The sequence below is a fragment of the Trachurus trachurus genome, assembly GCF_905171665.1.
Source record: "Trachurus trachurus genome assembly, chromosome: 14".
NCBI classification, from domain to species: domain Eukaryota; kingdom Metazoa; phylum Chordata; class Actinopteri; order Carangiformes; family Carangidae; genus Trachurus; species Trachurus trachurus.
The window spans coordinates 21,730,744-21,749,849 of NC_139903.1; the positions used below are offsets into that span (position 1 = coordinate 21,730,744).

The following is a 19,106-nucleotide window of genomic DNA, read 5'->3' on the forward strand; positions in this document are numbered from 1 at the left end:
CTGTTTTGTTTTTCATTTTGGATATGCTGAACAATTTGTGAACAAGATTAAAACGTTTGCAGGGGCGATCGCCATAGATGGTTTTCACTTTTTTTTCCCCTCCTTAGATCTTCCAATGTTGAACTGTTTTATACAAAGTGCAGCCAAACACCAGGCTGAAGAGAGAAGAACAGCAGAGCTCCTCTGTGGAGCTGCAGGTGAACCGGCTGGAGATCTCAACAACGTCCTTTTTTTTTTTTTTTTTTGCTACAGATGATGTCCGTGTAGGCTACATTTTGTTGTCTGACCTTCCCTCACGGGGACTGCGGTGCGTAACTGGCACATAGGCACGTGTCGACACGCCCCCATGAGTTGATGACATAAGGAGCTAATGAAGAAAAAAAAAACCTGATAGTATTAATCGGTCAAAGTTCTTGTTATCAGTTAATGGTTAAATGTTTAATCATGTGCATCCCTACTGCCTGGTTATGGTTGCTAAGCTATGATTGAAAAAATCACTGGTCCTTTAGTGAATGATTACCCAAATTGGCTGTGCGGTAGCTGACCAGTCTGAGAAAGTAATGGTGGTTGTATAATATTTCTGCCGTTTCAGTCTTATTATATAAATCCACACAGTCAAACCTTTCACCTTTGATAGTTTTAAATGAAGAGGCACAGCATACGTGACCAATGTACGACTTCCCAGGTTGAGTGTGGTGAATGCAAATGTGTATGTGCCGTCTCACCTGAATAAGTATCTTCCCCAGAGAGACAAAGGGAGTGCTGAGCTCCGTTAGAAACAAGCACCCGATGAAGAAGTCCCCCTGGTCCTTTCTGAAGAACTGAGGAGCAGACAAACAGAGCACACGGAGGGTGAACAAACAAACACAAGCATGGAAACAAACACAGCTGATATCCAAGGACAGCCATTGGAAAAGTCTGGATATGGATCAGTAAAAAGGGAGACGTCACAAACGTGTTCATAAAAGGCTGATTCTGATTTAAAATGTAAAGATTTATCTTCTAAAAAGTTGAACAAAATGTTTTTTCTACCCATTCAATACTTCAGAGTGTAAAAGCCTGTGAAACTGTGCCTCAACCTGCATTCGACGCTCTCCAATGAAACCCAGACATCAGGTTGCTGTATACTTCACATGGCTGTTTGCAATGCCAATTTGAGACTGTAGACAAAACGCGACCCGATTAAAAGCCACCCTTCAAATGTATTTTTTGTAATATTTGTCCAGGGAGGATGTCAGTGTGGATCTGTTGTGACAGGATCCTGACAGCCTCTCTTCAGTTATCAATCAAGAGCAGCACAAAGATTAAGCCAGGGTGTTTTTTTTTTGTTTTTTTGATGAGTCTTGTTGCTCTGTTTAAGACACAAAAAACAAGGGTTCTGCAAGCCAGGATGGTAATTGCATAAAAAAAATGAGACACTGATTGACTTCAACATGCAGACCAGGATTCTCCTCTAATCTACAACCAACAGTCTGAATCCAGAAGCCAGCTGCTCCCAGGACACAACCCATGAGGGTTGTTGATTTGGGAGACCTGGACAGCAGACAGAAAATAGTCCTGCTCTCACAGTGACTCCTAGGACACCAAAACAGAAAGTGCATTTATGATGTTGACAAATTTATCACCAGGAAGTTTTCTTCTCAAACATTCACTGTAAACACATGTGACAAGATGATGCTTTAATAACTCCCAATTTACACATCAAAGTTGAATGATTCACAGAAGTACATGACGGACAACTAGGAAATATCACTCCATTGGAATGGTAAATATAGTCATAATCAAATTAAGTTCATGCTGGAAGTGCTTTACACAACAAAAACACTTCATAAACTCTCAAACACAATCATATTTATGTGAGTTGTGTAGGACTGTTTGAACACCAAAAACACGTAACTGGCTACAAAGACAGCTCAGGACCTCAGCCTTCATTACGGTCTGCTATGATTATATGGTCCAGGTGGACAAACACAGCTCCTTGTGTATATGCACTTTTTTAAAAATAAATATTCTTAGCCTGGATAAAATAACAAATATATACTGCCTTAGCTGTGAATAGAAACCACACATTCACACATGTGTGACATATTGAGCATGTTTCAATTGAAAAGCAGATTAAGGTAGACCAAATTGAATGCCGATACCCAGCAGCTGATCAGTAAAATTCACTTCAGATATATATATTTTTTTTTTGTAAAAAAAAAAACAACACAGGCAGAAGTCTCAATCTACCAAAACTTAGAGCTATTAAAAAAAAAAGAAAAAGGGAGAGAGTGGTGGGCTGGGACAGAGGAGGGAGTGATGTCCTGTACATAAGTAATGAATGAAGCTTTCAAATATTGACCAGTAGCACAGCACTGTGTGGTTAAGAGAGGCCATCCTAGAATAGGTGAGTCAGTCTAGATGGATAAAGAGACTCCAAAATAAAAGACAAGCACTGTCTGGTAGCCTAGCTTGCTGCACGCTGATGATGAATAAAGTATGAGCGGCTCCAGACGTGGCTTTGCCATCTGCCCATGAAAGAATGGCTGAGACCACAGAGGGGAACATTACACCACACCTAACAAACTACCTGGCTACCTCACCCCGCCCCACCTGCTACTTATATGTGTGTTTGTTTTATAGTACTGTATATCCATAAGTGTTAGAATCAGACATTAACCTGCTTAATTTACTATAGTATGAAAATATCCCAGTCTCATTGTAGTATAAAAACACACAATTCTCTGATTTTCCTGAGGCCACTGGGAGTAAAAGGTGTATTTGTGGTTGTTTCTGTCGTATGTTTTGCATTTGTCTGAAGAATTATTTGAATTTTATACCATGGTATGGGTGAATATACTCGATTCTGATTGGCTGCAGGGTGTAGGTTAAGTAAGGGATAATACCTGACGTGGTGTCCATTATCAGAAATTAATGGAGGACGCAGAGGCGTTAATTCAGGATTCACTCAGGATGGTCCATGAGCTGGCAACATGCTGTGTTCTGCTACTTTCAGTCCTTTCAGTCCTGATGTTTTATTTTATCTTTATCATTAAGATTAAAAAAGTGCACTGAAATTGATTATTTGGCCTCTGTAATGAGGGCGGTTCAAGTGGGCCCTGAGTTGGAAAAGTTTGGGAACCCCTGATTTAAGCCGTCACCTCCCTTCACTGATCGACTATCAGACTGTGGCTCTACACTGCGGCCACAGCGGGTCTCCTTTTGATCGCCGATGAGAGATATTAAATAGTCCGCTCAGACGGTTCTTGTGAAAAACTCATGATGTTAACGGTAAAAACCACATTAAAGCATTAATAATAAATTTAATATTTATTTATTTCGTAAGTGACCATGGTATAAGCGGGATAATGCCCTTCGAAGTTTCAGATTATCAGAAATTAATGAACTTCGCGGAAGCAACCGTCCTCCGTTTCGCCTGAAAAGCACATGTGAAAATGAGATGGATTTACAATGCAAAAGATTTACAATAACAATTAAAAGTAAAAAAAAACAAAAAAAAAACACAATTAAAAGTTTCTCCACCACAGCGCCGCCTAATGGGCCGTGAAGTAATCCCACCTGGGACATGTAATCCCTCAGGTGTTCTCGAGGTGTCTTCCTGTCTCTACTTGCCAAAACAGTATCTACACAACGGGCCACGCGATGACACCTCGATCTGACTGGTTTAGGATCAGTGGCTCCACTCTGAGCTGCTCATCTCATATGAAGAGCCCTAAAACCAGGTGAAGAACACACTTTGAGGCCACAACATTAATGCAGACAGTAATACCTGCCACCAGTGCCCTTTTTTCCCCCTAGAATTTAAAACATTAAAATTAAGTCTGCAGACTCGACATGATTGAATGAATCTAACTTACATCTGAGTTAATTTTATCATGACACTGTCCAAAAAAACAAAACAAAAAAAAAAACGGTATGTGATGTGGACCGGTCACATCTGGTTGGTCACAGTGACTAAGCAGTGATCTGCTTAATAAGGTCAGGGTCAGGCTTATTTGCCAGTTTGCAGGATTATTATCATGAACCTACCTTTTTATGCTGATAGGACAAAAGGCCTCACAGCAGAAATATTGACTTTTCACAGGACAGAAAGTGCAATAGCTCAGTTTAGGTGAGTGTGTACAGTACAATACCCGAGGCGTTAAATGTGCAGATCTAAATGGAATACTGTCTCTGTCATATTATTTACAGCTGTGCTTTTTCTATTCGAGCATGTCCAAATATCGACTTTGAGCAAAGCCAGCTGTTCACACTAATCAACTAATCGACACAATCCACACCTAAAGGTTGGGTTCTCTCCCTCCTCCTGCATGTCACTGTCCTTTCACAGGCTGCTGGGTGAGCCTGCTGGGCTCATGTATTACCCTGGCGAGCCAAAGTGGCATAAAGCTGATGAGTGAGGGAACAAGAGGAGAAACAGAGGGAGGGGTGGTGAGTTTAGAGAAAAGACAGGATGACTGCAGCTGGAGCTGAATAATGTAGGGTAATGTGATCTCATATTGCTGCTGCAAACAAAAGGGCCGGGTTTCCACCGCACCTGGCCTGCTAACCTGGGATACTACTGACAGAGGAGGGTTACATACTTTTGTTCACTCCGAGGCTGTATAAATACTGTTATCCGCTGTAAAGTTCCTGGATAACATCATTCTAGCGTGTGATAACAATATATATATAAAACATCAATGTAGGTCAGTAATTTGAAAATGCTTTCAACAAACTTCCTTGTGTGCTCTTACAAGAATTCACTTGACTGTTGAACAGTTTACTAAGCCTCATAATTTGCAGGTCATACCTGCAGTAAAAGTCATCATGGTCCACAGTACAACTCCAGCGCCTTCTTCCGCCCAAGTTGCCTGCTTCCTCCTTTCCCCTCACTTAACAACAAACTTCTGCATGTTCATCCATTCAAATCATTTTTTTCCTAATCTTTGATGTTTTCATGTTCATTAGAAGCTTTGCGACGTCCCACTCACACTTGTATCTCAGCAGAAAACAACCTCCACCCATCATTTTCTCTTCCTGCCCATTCTCACCATTCAACTCTTTTCACAACACTAACAATACAAGAACAAAAAAGAAAACAATACTGAACATTTTGCTGTGATTTGTTCAAAGAAACTAATCAATAGCTTACTGTTCTCTTTCCTTTCCTGTTATTTACTCCTCTGAGGCCTGAACACTTGTTGTTCCTTTGAGCTAAGGGAGTTGGACTCTTTCGTTTCCTCCCATTGGACCAACAGAGTCAATCAGTCAGGCTGTGGTTGGAGTTTGACCAGGAGTTTGGTGTCCAAGTACAAGGTTTTAGTAAAGAAATTGTGTAATTGGCCATCCTTGTGTAATGGGTCATTCATTTTTGTGACAAAGTACACCCAAGAGTGCACACAGGAGTGGGCTTCAGACATAGAATTACTGCTGCCTTTATTAACCCTAACAGGACAGTAGGGTTGTGAAGACAGACAATGACATCTATGCTTGACGCTGATCATAATGAGCACTTACAGCTCATAGCTTTCTAAAACTCAACAAGGTAAAACTTCACTTTGCATTAAAATAACTTGAAAAAACATATTTCAAATTCATTTGGTTTATACGGAAGCCGAGAACGGCCACGTCCATAATTTTTTTATTACCGTTTTCTCGTGATAACGACTTATTATTTCGTTATCTCGAGATAACAAAGTCCGTTTTCTCGTGATAACGAAATAATCATAGAATGTGTCGTTGACATGGTTGCCTAGCAACATGTTTCCCCGGTGCAATCGCTTCTGCTTACGGGGTTATAATACATCTATGGTAGCAGCTGGTTAGCCGCTGTATGTTCGTAGCAGGAGGCTACTAAATTGAATTGGCTGAAAAGTTACCAATTATGATTGATGATACAGTAATTGAACAGTGGCCAACAGTTAGGTACTTTTTTACTTTTTTTTTTTGAGGTTGTGTCCTTATGAAAACGATGAGCCAAATTAGCAAAAACTGGTTCTTCTGGCCCATGAGAGATGATGTTTTGTGGCATCAGCCACAGGATCTGCTTGGTCTTGTCCCAGAGCCTCAGCTGGTAACAAAAAGGCAAATGATTCTCCCAGTGAATAAGTGGGAGATGCAGTGCTCCCTTGGGGAATGACATCTCAGCAACTGTCCAATTGGATTTTTACAAAATGCTACTTGAGTGCTATTTTTTGTTATCTACTACCATACTCAGTTTTGCATATTCTTGGTTATCTTTTTGTGTCATATAGTACATTCTCCTCAAAGAGCACCTGTTATATTTACTGGAATGAAACTTTGCAGGCCGTATCAATATGTATTAAAATTATTTTAGATTTGTGATGGAAATTACATGTTTTGTCACACCTTTTTTTTTTTTTTTAAAAGCATTAAAATGGCCAAATTATCTTGAAGGATGCTCAAAACTATGCTAAGATTTTTGTTCCAGACTCTCTAAGAAAGTTCTAGAAAATAATTGTGGAAAAAACTGAGTTTAAAAAAGTTCATTTTTCAGGATTTCAAAGTGCCTGCGAAGTGTTTTGAGGACCAGGTGGATTAAAATGCTATAATGCACTTCATGTTTTCTATATTTGACATTACTTCAAACCACTTTCCCAGAGCATAACATTAATCTAATTCTGATGTATTGCATTTCCCAGAGACTTGAAAATGACTCCATAGATAATCCATGACAGCAAGCATTGTGTCTTTTTTTTGTTGCCACTTAAATAATCATTAGGAGATAATGCAGTTTAAAGCAAGGACTGATTTAAAAACAATGGGCCGCATTATAGCACGCACTAATGATGCATTACTGGCAGTGGACAGTATCCAAGAAACACATGACATATTATTTATGACAAATGACGTCAAACTCTCTTCAGCTTGACTCAGGTGTTTTACTGAAATAAATACAAACCAGTGACTTATTTTTAAAAAAAAAAAAGAAAATGCTCAGTGCAAAAGATTGAAATAATGTATGGATAATCAGGATAATTATAATTTGGTAAATGATGGTAAACAAAGAAAACTTGAAACTCGAGGGACTCATTCAGTTTGCATCATGACTGATTATTATGATTTCAGATCTAAATTTATGTGAAATGATTCACTATTAACAAGGTAGGCTGTTTTAAAAAAAAAATCACATTAACACTAAATAACTTAAACTCACATACTGTAAATAGTGAATTGCTTCCACTGAACAACTCCATGAGATCCATGACAGTTGTAGTAAACACCCAGTAATCCCATGTTGTAGATGAAGACTGTGACCTGTGAGCCTTGTGGTTTTAGCTCCAGCACTGTTTCCTGTCTCTCAGATGGTCCAGATCCATTACTATCGGTACCTGGCTGCCTGCATTCATTCACTTTTCACCTCAGTTGTCACTCACCAGTGTCACAGGCAGCAGGATGGTGAGCAGGGCGATGTGGTGCAGCACCAGCAGGAACTCCCTGCGGACGAAGGAGTTGACGGTCCTCAGTGAATGCTGCTTGTAGTCCTCGTGCCCCTTGACGCGGAAGCGGTAGTAGTGACTGAGGTACATGGCAAAGATGTCGTACGTCATGTAGGGCACGCCGTACCAGATGACAAAGTAGGTGGCCAGCCAGTACCTGAAGGAGGAAAAACTAAATATGAGACTAAGCTCACTCTGAAACACAGATTTATTTAGATGGTTACACAAAGGGCTCTTGAAGAATGTCGAACACTAATGTGTCAGTAACGGCAATGTTTACTACATGACCATTTTAGTGTGGTGTAAAGCTCCTGTTGTTGTTATCATCATCATCATCATCATCAGGCATAAACCAAAGTGTTTATTCCCCATGACGACACTAGTAAGTAAAAGCCAAAACAAAGTGATTACAAATCCATCTGAAGAAACTTGAATGCCCTTGCTATATTTCTGAACTGATCAAACGCTGTTGCCATCCCATCAGATATATCAAACCTATCTCCAAATAACTTGTGAGTTTCATGAACATAAAAAAAAAACTTGCATCTGTGGGTGTGTGTCATTTTTTTTTTTTTTTTTTTTAAGTATATTTTTTTGGCTTTTCATGCCTTTATTCGATAGGACAGTTGAGAGTGTGACAGGAAATGGGAGGCAGAGATGGGGGGAATGACATGCAGGATAGGGCCGGGCCCGTCCGACGCGGGACTCGAACCGGGGCCGCCTGCAGTGAGGACTACAGCCTCAACACATGGGGCGGCTGCTCTACCAACGGAGCCAAACACCGCCCCAGGTGTGTGTCATTTTTAACATTTCAATCTGATTGTAAACCTGAATATTTGTTTTCTACATCCTTGCACCTACACACATGTACACAACTGTAATGCTTCTGAGCAAATCAAATCCATTTCAGATAATGTCATTTACATTCACTTTGTGTCAGCAGGCTATATTGAGCAGAAGTCAACGCACAGACACTCGTTTAACCTATATGTCTTCCCTCCCTCACACAAGCTTGCGATGCCATAAGGCAGGCTTATGTAAGTACAGTGTAATAAAAAGCTTGGATGGCTGCAGCATGCTAATGAGCAACGATTACAAGTGATGGTTAATTATGTGGACAGAACGGAGTAAAGCTGCGGGGCAGTGCTGAGCCACTGACCTCTGACCCTGCACTGGGTTCTTAAGGTCAGTGGATGGAGATTAAGATCAGTAAGGCACAACAAACAGCTCAGGGAGGAATGGAGGCGACATGACTCAACTCTATAGTGTGTGCACTTGCTGTGCTAAGGACAGCCATGGAGAATACACAGGGACTGTTTTTAGAAGCACGCAAAGAGAAACACTCCTCCCTGTACAAACACACAGACCAACACACATCCTATACACACACACCTCTGTGGACTGTGCTGCAACTTCCACTTGATCAGACTACTGTTCTGGGATAAGTTCAGGGTGCATTTAAGACTAGAGAAGGAAGGGATGTCCATTTGGTCAAAATGCTTTGGATTTGTGTTTTGCATTTCATTGTATAACATAGGGCATGTGCAGTTCTGTCTGTTTTATCCCATTAAGCTGTATTATAGGACATCAGTGAGTGCATGTACAGCAGTGATATTTCTGCAGGATTTGTGAAGTTACGCAGATTCAGCGATACCATAAGTTTGTGTTTGTAGCTTTAGACATTAGCTGCGTCTCAATTGAAGGAGCCCATCCTTCTGAGGCTGCATTCGAAGGCCGAATGTGTCACAGTGGTGCAACCAAGGCCAACCCATTTCAAAGGCTGCTTCAGATGTGGCAGACAAATGCAGTCTTCAACTCCTGATTTAAAAGAACCCACTGTCGGATCCCACAGATGGTGGATAAATAATCATTTTAATAACATTTTCTATCTTAACGCTCTCATGTTTTTTCTTCACGTTTTAATTTAAAGGTAGAGTCTGGAGGTTTTTGTTCAAAAATAAACACCAGACAATACAAATGAAATCCAGCTTAATCATCACCTACTGTATGGGCTTCTACTCATGTGTGGTGGTGACTGTGTCTGCAGAGCCCCCTCCTCCCGCCGGTATTTTGTTTTTTTGCTTTGTTTTGCTGTTCATGTGGGCGCTTCTGGGTGGAGAGTCGTGTTTTCTCTCCAGCCAATGACAAAGCTCAGGTGAAGCTCCGTGCAGTAGAGTAGGAGGGCTGCTAGGCCCGCTAGCTGTCCCAGATGCTAGCAAGTGCTTCCGGACTCTATCCTAGCATCCGCCGCTAGCACCTGCTTCCCAGCTCACCACAACGGCCCTCCTACTCGTTACAGCATAATTCTCGGCCAGGTATCGGCCCACGGCTCCAGCACTTCACTTGGACCGTATTTCCTAAACTTTGGAGTCCTGACTTGTCTTGACTACTGCTGCTGCTGTCAGGGGCAGGAGACTGCACAGTTGAGCCCGAGAGGAGGGGCCCAGTTTGAATGTTTTGTTTACAAACTGCACCGAACAAACCTCTAGACTCTACCTCTAATGATGAGTAAACAGTTTAAGTCTGTAAGACTACTTTAATCTGCTATTATATGTTCATCTCTATTTTATTTAATTCTCAGATATCACTAGCATAAAATAAAGAAAAAAGTTGGGCCCTAATTAGTGCACCCAGAATGAAGGTTGGCAGAAATCCATTACTGCAGCACTCAACCACAGGAAGTACGCTGGGTCAAACCTTAGGGTCTGTCAGTAAACTGATTGTTGTTGTTTAAAATCTGTCTACTCGTGTAATTTCTTTGTGATATGATTTCATCTCTTTCTCAGTAATGACTCAGCGATGACACCTTTTTTTTTTACGCTGATAAAGAACGCAGCCAAAACGAGGTAAATAACTTAGAATACACGAGAATGTTTTCTACAGGATAGACGAACTTTGTGACACTGGTTAGCTGGGTTAGCTGCTGCTTCTACACATTGTAATTACTGAACTCCAAAAAAGCCAGGAGGGAAGCTACAATCACTACAGTTTGCTCAGTGCCGAAGGTTTTTCAACAGCAAAACCTTTGAAAAGTTACTGCCACTGAGGCACAGCAAGCTAAATGAAGTGACAGATTGTGATGGCGTATTAGAGTATTCATGGTCTGACTGCGGAGCATGTGTCTGATAAGCTCCAGGCCGTGTGCACGTCACAGGACAGCCGAACTGAGCAGCGTTGTGGAGGACTTAAGCCCTGTGGGTGAAGGGGAGCGGTGGCGGAGATTAGCAGCCTGAAACTGGGCCTGCCCTGCCCTGGTCTGGCCGCTGACTCAGTAGGATAAATAGGCTAGCATTAGCCTAGCGCTACACTTTCCTAAACTGCTTGGTGGAGGCTAACGCTATGCTAACACTAACTTGCTGCCAGGTAGGTGATCAGGAAGCAGGAAGAGGCAGCTAAATGATTAAGGAACGCAGTTGGGGGGAGTTCCCTTCTGTAATAGATACGTGCAAATGACACAGTAAGAACCGCTGTGCTTCACCTTCTTGATGGACGTCACCGCTGATTTATGGGGTAAAATGTGTCATAAAACCATATAATCTTCTGGGAATGATTGAGAAATACCTTCAACATCTTGCAAGGTGAAAACAGTAGCACAATATCCAGTACAGATATAGCAGGGTCAATCAACAGTTCTTCCTGGATATTAAGGGCAGCCTGAACCTTGGACCATTCTAGTGTAGGAACACGAATAAACCCCCCTTCCTGCCTAGTACAGCATTTATCCCATAAAAAATAAAACAGCTAGAAATATTACAACATACATTATTTTGAAAATTAAAATCCAAGTGGCTTGTTAAAGCTAAATCGTAGAGAACCAACTTTATCTTATTTTGCTGTGTGGTGTGGAAACCAAGTGTGTTGCCTTGGTTGTGTTTCCTGGGTACAATACATTACATACACTTTACCATGAGTGTGAACAACATCCTGCCACGTTTCCATTTTCTGAATCCTTTGATCACACCATAAACCTAACAAATATATGTTCATGGTCCTGCAACTGATTGGTGATGCTAAGAAAGGGTAATAGAGGTTAAGATAAGGAACCACAGTTTGATGAGGGTGATTGATAACATGGAGTCTAACCTGTCGTTAATGACGTTGCCCCGGCATGATGACACAACGATGACTCCTGCTGTGGTGGCCATGATGGCATGGATGGAGGACACCAGTCTGAGAAAGAGACAGACACATAAAACGATTGAGAGACAGAAAGGTCGAGGAAAGTGACTGATGAACATTTGCTGATCACACTCTGGACGGCTGCATTCATGACCACACACACAGTGTGGCTCTACAGACAGTCAGCATGTCGATCCCTCACTTTTAAAACCAAACTTTCTGCTTTGGCTGCTTATGGTTTTGAAATCAGCATTTGTATTTGTATAAAGATTGCAGCACCATGATAGGTTTCAGTTGTGTAACATGTTCAACACCCGTGCTCAGTGAGACCCGCTGCTTGTTCCCGTTGCTTTCACAGTGAACCACTCTTGTTCTTCTTGTGCTGGATATTCCCCTAGTTTTCTGTCTTCTAATCTAGCACTAATAATGCCTTAATCTGTAAATTATGATTGTGAGAATACAAGATTTTTGTCATTGGAGGCATAATTAAACACAAAATTGATCAAACTATATTTAGGGTTATAACTGATTGAGATGCAAACCACAATTTCAGTTGGAGTCGTCATTTCGGCATCTCTTAAATATCTAAAAATGTTGATAATGTTTATTTCTGTTGGGTCATGTGTGTAGCCTATGATTTGCACCTTAATTAAACAGCTTCGGAGTAGTTTTGATGGTTAAATGACTTGTTACAAGGAGAATGGAGGCTCTCTGCCTTTCACCTAGTGTCTCTTGGCTGAAAACCAACCTTGCAAAGATGGACCGCTTTACAGCACTACAACACAAACACGCCTAGTAACCTGTAATCCCTTGTTAACGTTACCCACCTCGGCAGACATCAATACACAGATTTCCTTCTCGTAGGCTTCGCTGAAAACAAATGCACATGGCTGGGGGGAGGGAGGAGGGTTAGCGGTGAGTTTTTACAACAGTGAAAATATACACTCTGAAACTGTAGGGGAAGCAACGTAGAGAAAATAAGCGACCAAAACTGCAAAAAAAAAAAAAAAAGTGTCCGACTTGCGTAGTTCCCCTTTAATATATGGTATGTTGTGACACATTTTACTAAATTGCAGCTGCTGGGTTTTGGATTCTGCATATGGCCATTAGCCATTACGGTAATACTCTGTTTAATTGTACAGGCCTAGTTTTCACCATTTAAATCATGGTAACTCTGAGATGCAAGAATGTAACCAACCAACTGACTGATACCTGATATCACCCACAGAAGTTATTACATGATTGTAAATGAGGAACTTGCGTTGGTATTTGTTAAAGTGCCAACCTGGTCTCACCCAAGAACTCATATTTGATTTGTGGACCTGTGACTGGCAGCAGGACACAACACGGTGAATCTGGGTCAAGTTTTACAGAGGTGTCCCTTCAGGTGAGCGACCCGCGCTGTCAGATGTACAAGTTCAGTGTACCATCATGGGATTAGCAGCACTTGGCCTCGGCTTTCCTCGTCTATAAACAGACCTGTGACATAGGAGAACTTGGCACATCTCTATTTGAAGTGTCACTATGTGAGATGGCATAAGACATACAAAACATTCACACATCTATCTTGAGCGTGTACTTGCAAGTTATGAACTTCTGAGAGCTGGTCAATAACAACTCCACATTGAGTATCCCCAATCTGAAAGTTTAAGAAATCTTGGTGTAGGGCTGAAACGATTCCTCGAGTAATTCGAGTACCTCGATTACAAAAAATGGTCCGAGGATTTTTTTCTGCCTCGAGGAATCGTTAATTTAATTGTAGTTCAAGCGGCCGCACGGACTACTTTCAATGTGGCACAACGTGCGCCGTAACGTAACCTAAGAACGTAACCGTGCGGGCCCCCCTCCGCGGCGGACGGCGGCGATGGGGGGGGGGGGGGGGGGGCGGCTGCGGCGAGGCGATGGCCGCGATGACCGGGGGGGGCTGGGGGGATATTGGCGACAACACAGCAGGACAAGGAACTATCCATGGTTAGGCTACTTGACCCACCAAAGTCTCTTGAAATATCAAACAAAGAAAAGGACTATGGACTGTGGAAGGTTGAATGGCCAAAAATACAGAAGTTATCATGACGTGAACCATATGTTGCGGTGTGTAAAAAAAAAAAAAAAAAAAAGCCCGTTGATTCGGTAGAAACCCGGCTTAACGGGCGGGGGCGGGGGGAGACCGGGGAAGAAAGGAGGAGGAGGAGGAGGAAGCGGACGTACGGGTGTTTGACTGAGGGAGCGGGAAAATATAATAATATAATAATAATATCTTGAAAGTAATTTTATTTTATTTATTTTTATTTGTGTTTTATTTATTCTTATTTATGTTAGCAGTTGCCTCTTTGGTAATGTTTCAAGACCAGAAAATACTTGCTTGTGAATTTAAGAAATAAAAACAGTTGATTCTAAAAAAAGGAAACCAATTGGTCATTCATTATTAAAGCAGAAGTAAGCGATCCGGTCGTTTTGGCTAATGCTGCGTTCCAGGCAGGCTTTTGAAACCGTAAAGTACAGCTTCAAGTCACGACTTATGATTTTGTAGCGTTCCAGGCAACCCACTCGTGTTTTTCCGACCTGTTTTACCTGTGAAAGTCACTATAACGGCCACTCGTAACTTCCGTCCCGTGAACTCGTACCAGATCCAACTGGTATGACTTCACAGGTCGGAAAAACACGAGTTACGGGCTGCCTTGAACGCACCATAACAGTCCTCGTCCCTACTTCACCACATTCACGCGCATCCCTTGGCTGCACACACAGCCCTGCATGCCGTTCTCTCTCCTCATTGGATAAAACTTGTAGGATACGAGAAAAGTTTTCTCCTCGGCTCAGAGCAGAGCAGAGTGACTGACAGACCTGTGTTTCGGTCCAAACACTCTATGTAAGTGATTGCTGTCGGAAGATAGAACTATTTAAGACTTATATTAACACAAATATATCGCTTACTTCTGCTTTAAGTGAAATATGTTATTTTCTCTTGTGTATTCATAATTGCTCTTTAACCAAGCATAAATACGTTTTATCCGATTACTCGATTAATCGATGTAATTTTCAGTAGAGTACTCGATTACTAAAATATTCGATAGCTGCAGCCCTATCTTGGTGTATTAAAACTTGATGAATGTCCACCGTTCAGTCAGAGAGATGCTGATTTTTCCCCAACAGAAGTTTTACTTTTTGTCCATTATAAAACGGGATGCTGGATTATGTCACCAATTTGTTCAAACTATGAATGGCTGCTTTTGCTCAGGCAAGCTCTCTCCCTGGCTGTTCTCCAACTTGGCAGCACCGACAGTAAGCTGCTTTGAAATCAGAAAACATGTAATTTATTCCCCCAGCACTCGCTGCAATAGACAGTCACCCCTTTAACACACCACTGTGTTTCAGTGCGACTTCAAAATTACGTTATCATCACCAACTGCTCGTCAGCGCCACCACCTACAGCTATGAATGAAGACAAACAGAGATTACCTAGTGAATTGCATCCGGTGGGACAATTACTCAAGTCCTTGCTCATAATGGATGTGAGGACCGTGTGGGCTCAAGGGAAAAATAATATCCTCTTTAAACATTTTCTTGTGATCTGCAGGCCTGGTATAGAATTAAAACTGCACCATCAATTCATTTTACCACCAGAAATTAATCATATCTGCAGTGTTGGAACTACACTCTTCCAAAACAAAGGGATAAAAGGGATTATGTGTAATTTACAGTTCTGAATCTCTTTGAATTGTCCCTAGAGCCACCATCAGACCAACAACGATGGTCAGATTTGTATTAAGTAAATAAGGATTTACTTACTTAAACCCTTTTTTTTTATTTTTGGCACTCCATAAACATTTATTTGCTCACTCACAACACATGATATCTAATAATGTAACAGAGTTGAATTAAATGCATTCATGCTTCCAAAGGCAGAAAACCACATGGTTTTACGCATCGGTCTTCCACGACCACTGTAAGGATCTGAAAATAGCAACACTGTCAGTATGCTTGTTTGTCAGCTCATTAATATTTCATTGTGGGGCTGGAGTGTGGGCTAGAGGTCATCATGGATCCAAAATGTTAAGACTATTCCAAAACGAAGCTGAGGAAAATCTACAGTGACGTATATGACGTGAATAAATTCACTTTCAACATTGCCCTGAGGTCCGACTCAATCTCAAACTTTTGAATAATTTGACCTGATCTGAAACTAATAATCAATCCCAACAGACCCTCGCAGAAACACCTACTCTGTCTGCCCCACAAAAATAAGTTCTTCTCATATGCTGGGACTCGGGAGCAGGTGTGCCCTCGTGTACCCACTCGGGTATTGGACAAATTATTCCAAAGATTCAAGGTGGACGCTGTCTTAACTGAATATCATCTGGACCCCATTGACTCAGGTCCTAGGTCAGGCCTCAGTTAGGAGAAACCAAAAGGACCAGCGAATCTCTCTGGTGCAGGCAAAGCTTTAGACTTCAAGTCCTGTTGTAAACAAGACTAATTTTACAAGGCTAATAAAAGCCGCTTTCTTTCTCTCCTTAACAAGTTATAGTGCTCTGCAAATGGCAGGCTCGGAGAAACAAAGAGTGCATTTGTGAGGTTTCCTGCTCGAATCTGCTGTCACCTCACACCAATATCCATGGGAATGCGGCCATGACACCAGCATCGGCAAGGCAACGGACCATGCAGCCACGTGACCAGCAACTAGAAAACCACAGGCCTGGGCTGGAAAATGCTAACTGCCCTCTCCCCCCCATCTGACTCTCTCTCCCTCCTTCCCCTACCAGCTCTACCCCTGCCCCAAACACACATTTTACCCCCACGCCTCGCTGCCTGCTAGGGCTGTATGGTCACATACTCTTGTCACAAGACCCAGATTTTTTTAACACAGCCCATTCATTGTGTGTCCGCCAGTAACCCCCTCTCTCTCTGCTGGTGAAAGGTTGAGGTTGACAGGGTGAGGAGCATGCGGAGGGGAAAAGGGGAAGAATGCCTCGTTGCCTTGTTCGGCAATGTTGTCTTTTCTTTCCTGCTGTGTCAGGCCGGTGAACAACCTCAGCTTCCCTTTCAATACAACCAAGTCTTCCTTCTGACCGTTTCCTTCAACGCCGGCCGCTTTCTCTTTCATGTTCCGTAACATGTAGTGTCGGACAGTCAGGAGTGGCGTGTTTAGCGTTTTTTTTTTTTTTTTTTTGCTCCTCCAGTAAATGGGCTACTTAATCTGTTGTTCCACTGGCGCTGCAGCAGAGCGAGAGAAAAAGTGACAGCAGAGGCAGAAAAGGCAGGGTAAAGTGCAATCATGGTGAGAAGGACCTCCCTCTCCCCATCAAAACCCTACAAATGGACGCATTGTTCCTTAAGCAGTTTGGTTGGAGTCAATTGATCTGACTGACTGAACCTACATAAAATTTACTTACTCGCTACTTTGGTCCCAGCATTCAAAATGTAAACCTTTTTGTAATGTGATCATCATATATTTAAAACAGACAAAATAAGTAGTTACAGGAAACTATGAGCAGAGAAATGAAAAGATTTACTGGTCACTAGTTAAAGAGTGGAAGATGGGTGGAAGTGGTTATCATATGACAGCCGACACTGTGGGAATAAATCAAGTTATCTGTGAAGAAAAGCATCAGTTCTGTTAAACATAGGGCAATGATTTCCACTATCAATTAATCTTCAGATGGAAAAATCTTGTTTTACTGGACCAACAAACAAATGTAGTTTACCATCATATATGACGAGTAAAGGCATCAAATTGTCACAACTGAGCAGCCAGAATAAGAGCATGTCACTGATTGATTTGCTGATCGCTGAAGCTACATTTATCTACTAAAAAGTCTGCTATACACAGTTTAATTATAGTATGAACTATGTATTGGAGGCTACACTTTGAGAAAGGCATTAAGAGCACTACTGCTGTATGAAACTTAAAGGGCGTACAGTAGCTGGACATGAGCCTCTTAAGCTAAGAGTCTGGTGATGTTGAGTGTTATAATCTCCACGACTGTGAAGTCAGTAGGCCAGGGTCTTGCCTGCCTGTTTAAGACCAAGGCGGGCCGTTCAGATGTAGCGTCTTTTGCGCGCATTACTTTCAATGTGTCATGTGCGCTCACAACCCAAAGCGACGCCATTTTGCGCACATCCGACCTGCTTCTCCCTCTAGTGTCCGGTGTCAGGTTGTGTCTCTCCAGTTTGACTCGGAACTGACCCGGTGTCCAAGCACGGCGACCAAGCTTTGATAAATACAGCGTGTCCTCCTGTGTTTCAGCCAGGTCGATACCGCGGAGCTAAAAAAGAAAAGAAAATAAGCGCTGGTCGCGGTGGACCTGAGAACAGCAGAGTTTTCCTCTCCTAAAGCTGACACGTGGTCGGGTCACAGTCTCACAGTGAGTGCACCCCTAATTAATATAAACTTCAACCTTAAAGATCTCTGTCTGTCCACCGACTGTCCTGACCTGTCCCTGAACATCACACGGGGCAAACATGGAGCTGCTTGTGTGACTGGATATCGAGTTATAATGTTTACATCAGGATGAGTTCAACAAATCAGTACTGTGATTTAAGTAGTTAAATAATAAGATATAGTTCATATCAGAGTTAATATCATAATATTAGTGTAGCGGCAGGAAAGACCAATTCAGCAAATATCGTGTTGTCATAATGAACAAGTTACTGCTTGTGTCTGTTAAATTCTTTTTAAAAAGTTGAAATATTTCCATGTCTGACCCATTCTGGGTCACAATAGAAGTAAACTTAAAGTCAAAGTGAAAATGTTTGGTGATTTTACTGTTCTCAAATGTAAAAACGGGTCACATTGGACCCTCAGCACTACTTCAGGGTTAAATAATGTGCTACCCTGGGCCTTTGCCACCTTGGCCTCAAAAAAACCCAGGGAAAACCCTGTAGGCCAGGGTTTCACCTGGTACTGCAGGGTTCGACATTAACGGTTGCCCGATTGCCGAGGGCAAGTAAAAATCGCCAGCGGGCCAGTAGAACCTGTGCAGACTTGCCCGGTCGGGCAAGCACCGACTCAGATTTTCTTAGTTTTTTTATTTTCGGGCTTTTTATGCATTTATTTTGAAAGGAGAGCTGGAGAGAGAGTGAGAGGGGGATTGACGCGGGGCAAAGGACTAGGTGGAATCGAACCGGGTCGCTGCAGCGGGTGTGCTCTACCAGGTGAGATAGGCTATACGGCTCGCGGCTCATCGTATTTAATCGGCTGATGTTTCAGACTTGGGGCAGACGCACGCAGTAACAGTCACCTGTTACCGTTACCATACCGACGGGCTAACGTGTCCTGTTGTCGGTAAACACACCTGGAGACGGTGCTTCAACCGAACTACACAGCTGTTACCCTGTCACTGTTGTCCCACATCCTTCTTGAGTTTTACAGGGGCATCTCAATAAACTAGAATAACATGGAAAGGTCTGGGCTATCTCCAGTAGTTCAAGTCAAATGGCCCCAACCAAGTAGCCTATTGATGAGCATATGCCTTGCCTTGCCATATAGATGGACATGAACATTTTCATATTAAAAATGCTTTTTTAAATTGGTCTTTTCTA

General features: G+C 42.2%; 1 protein-coding gene across 1 annotated transcript in view; it reads right to left on the reverse strand.

Moving 5' to 3' along the window:
* Positions 1-19,106, reverse strand: part of tlcd3a (TLC domain containing 3A) — a 35,586-nt gene that overhangs the window by 12,586 nt on the left and 3,894 nt on the right. The window contains exons 2-4 of the mRNA XM_083986284.1: positions 11,529-11,615; positions 7,383-7,602; positions 726-821 (exon numbers count right to left, since the gene is read on the reverse strand). Coding sequence (XP_083842410.1) covers positions 726-821; positions 7,383-7,602; positions 11,529-11,615 — 403 coding nt within the window. The remainder of the gene's footprint in view (positions 1-725; positions 822-7,382; positions 7,603-11,528; positions 11,616-19,106) is intronic.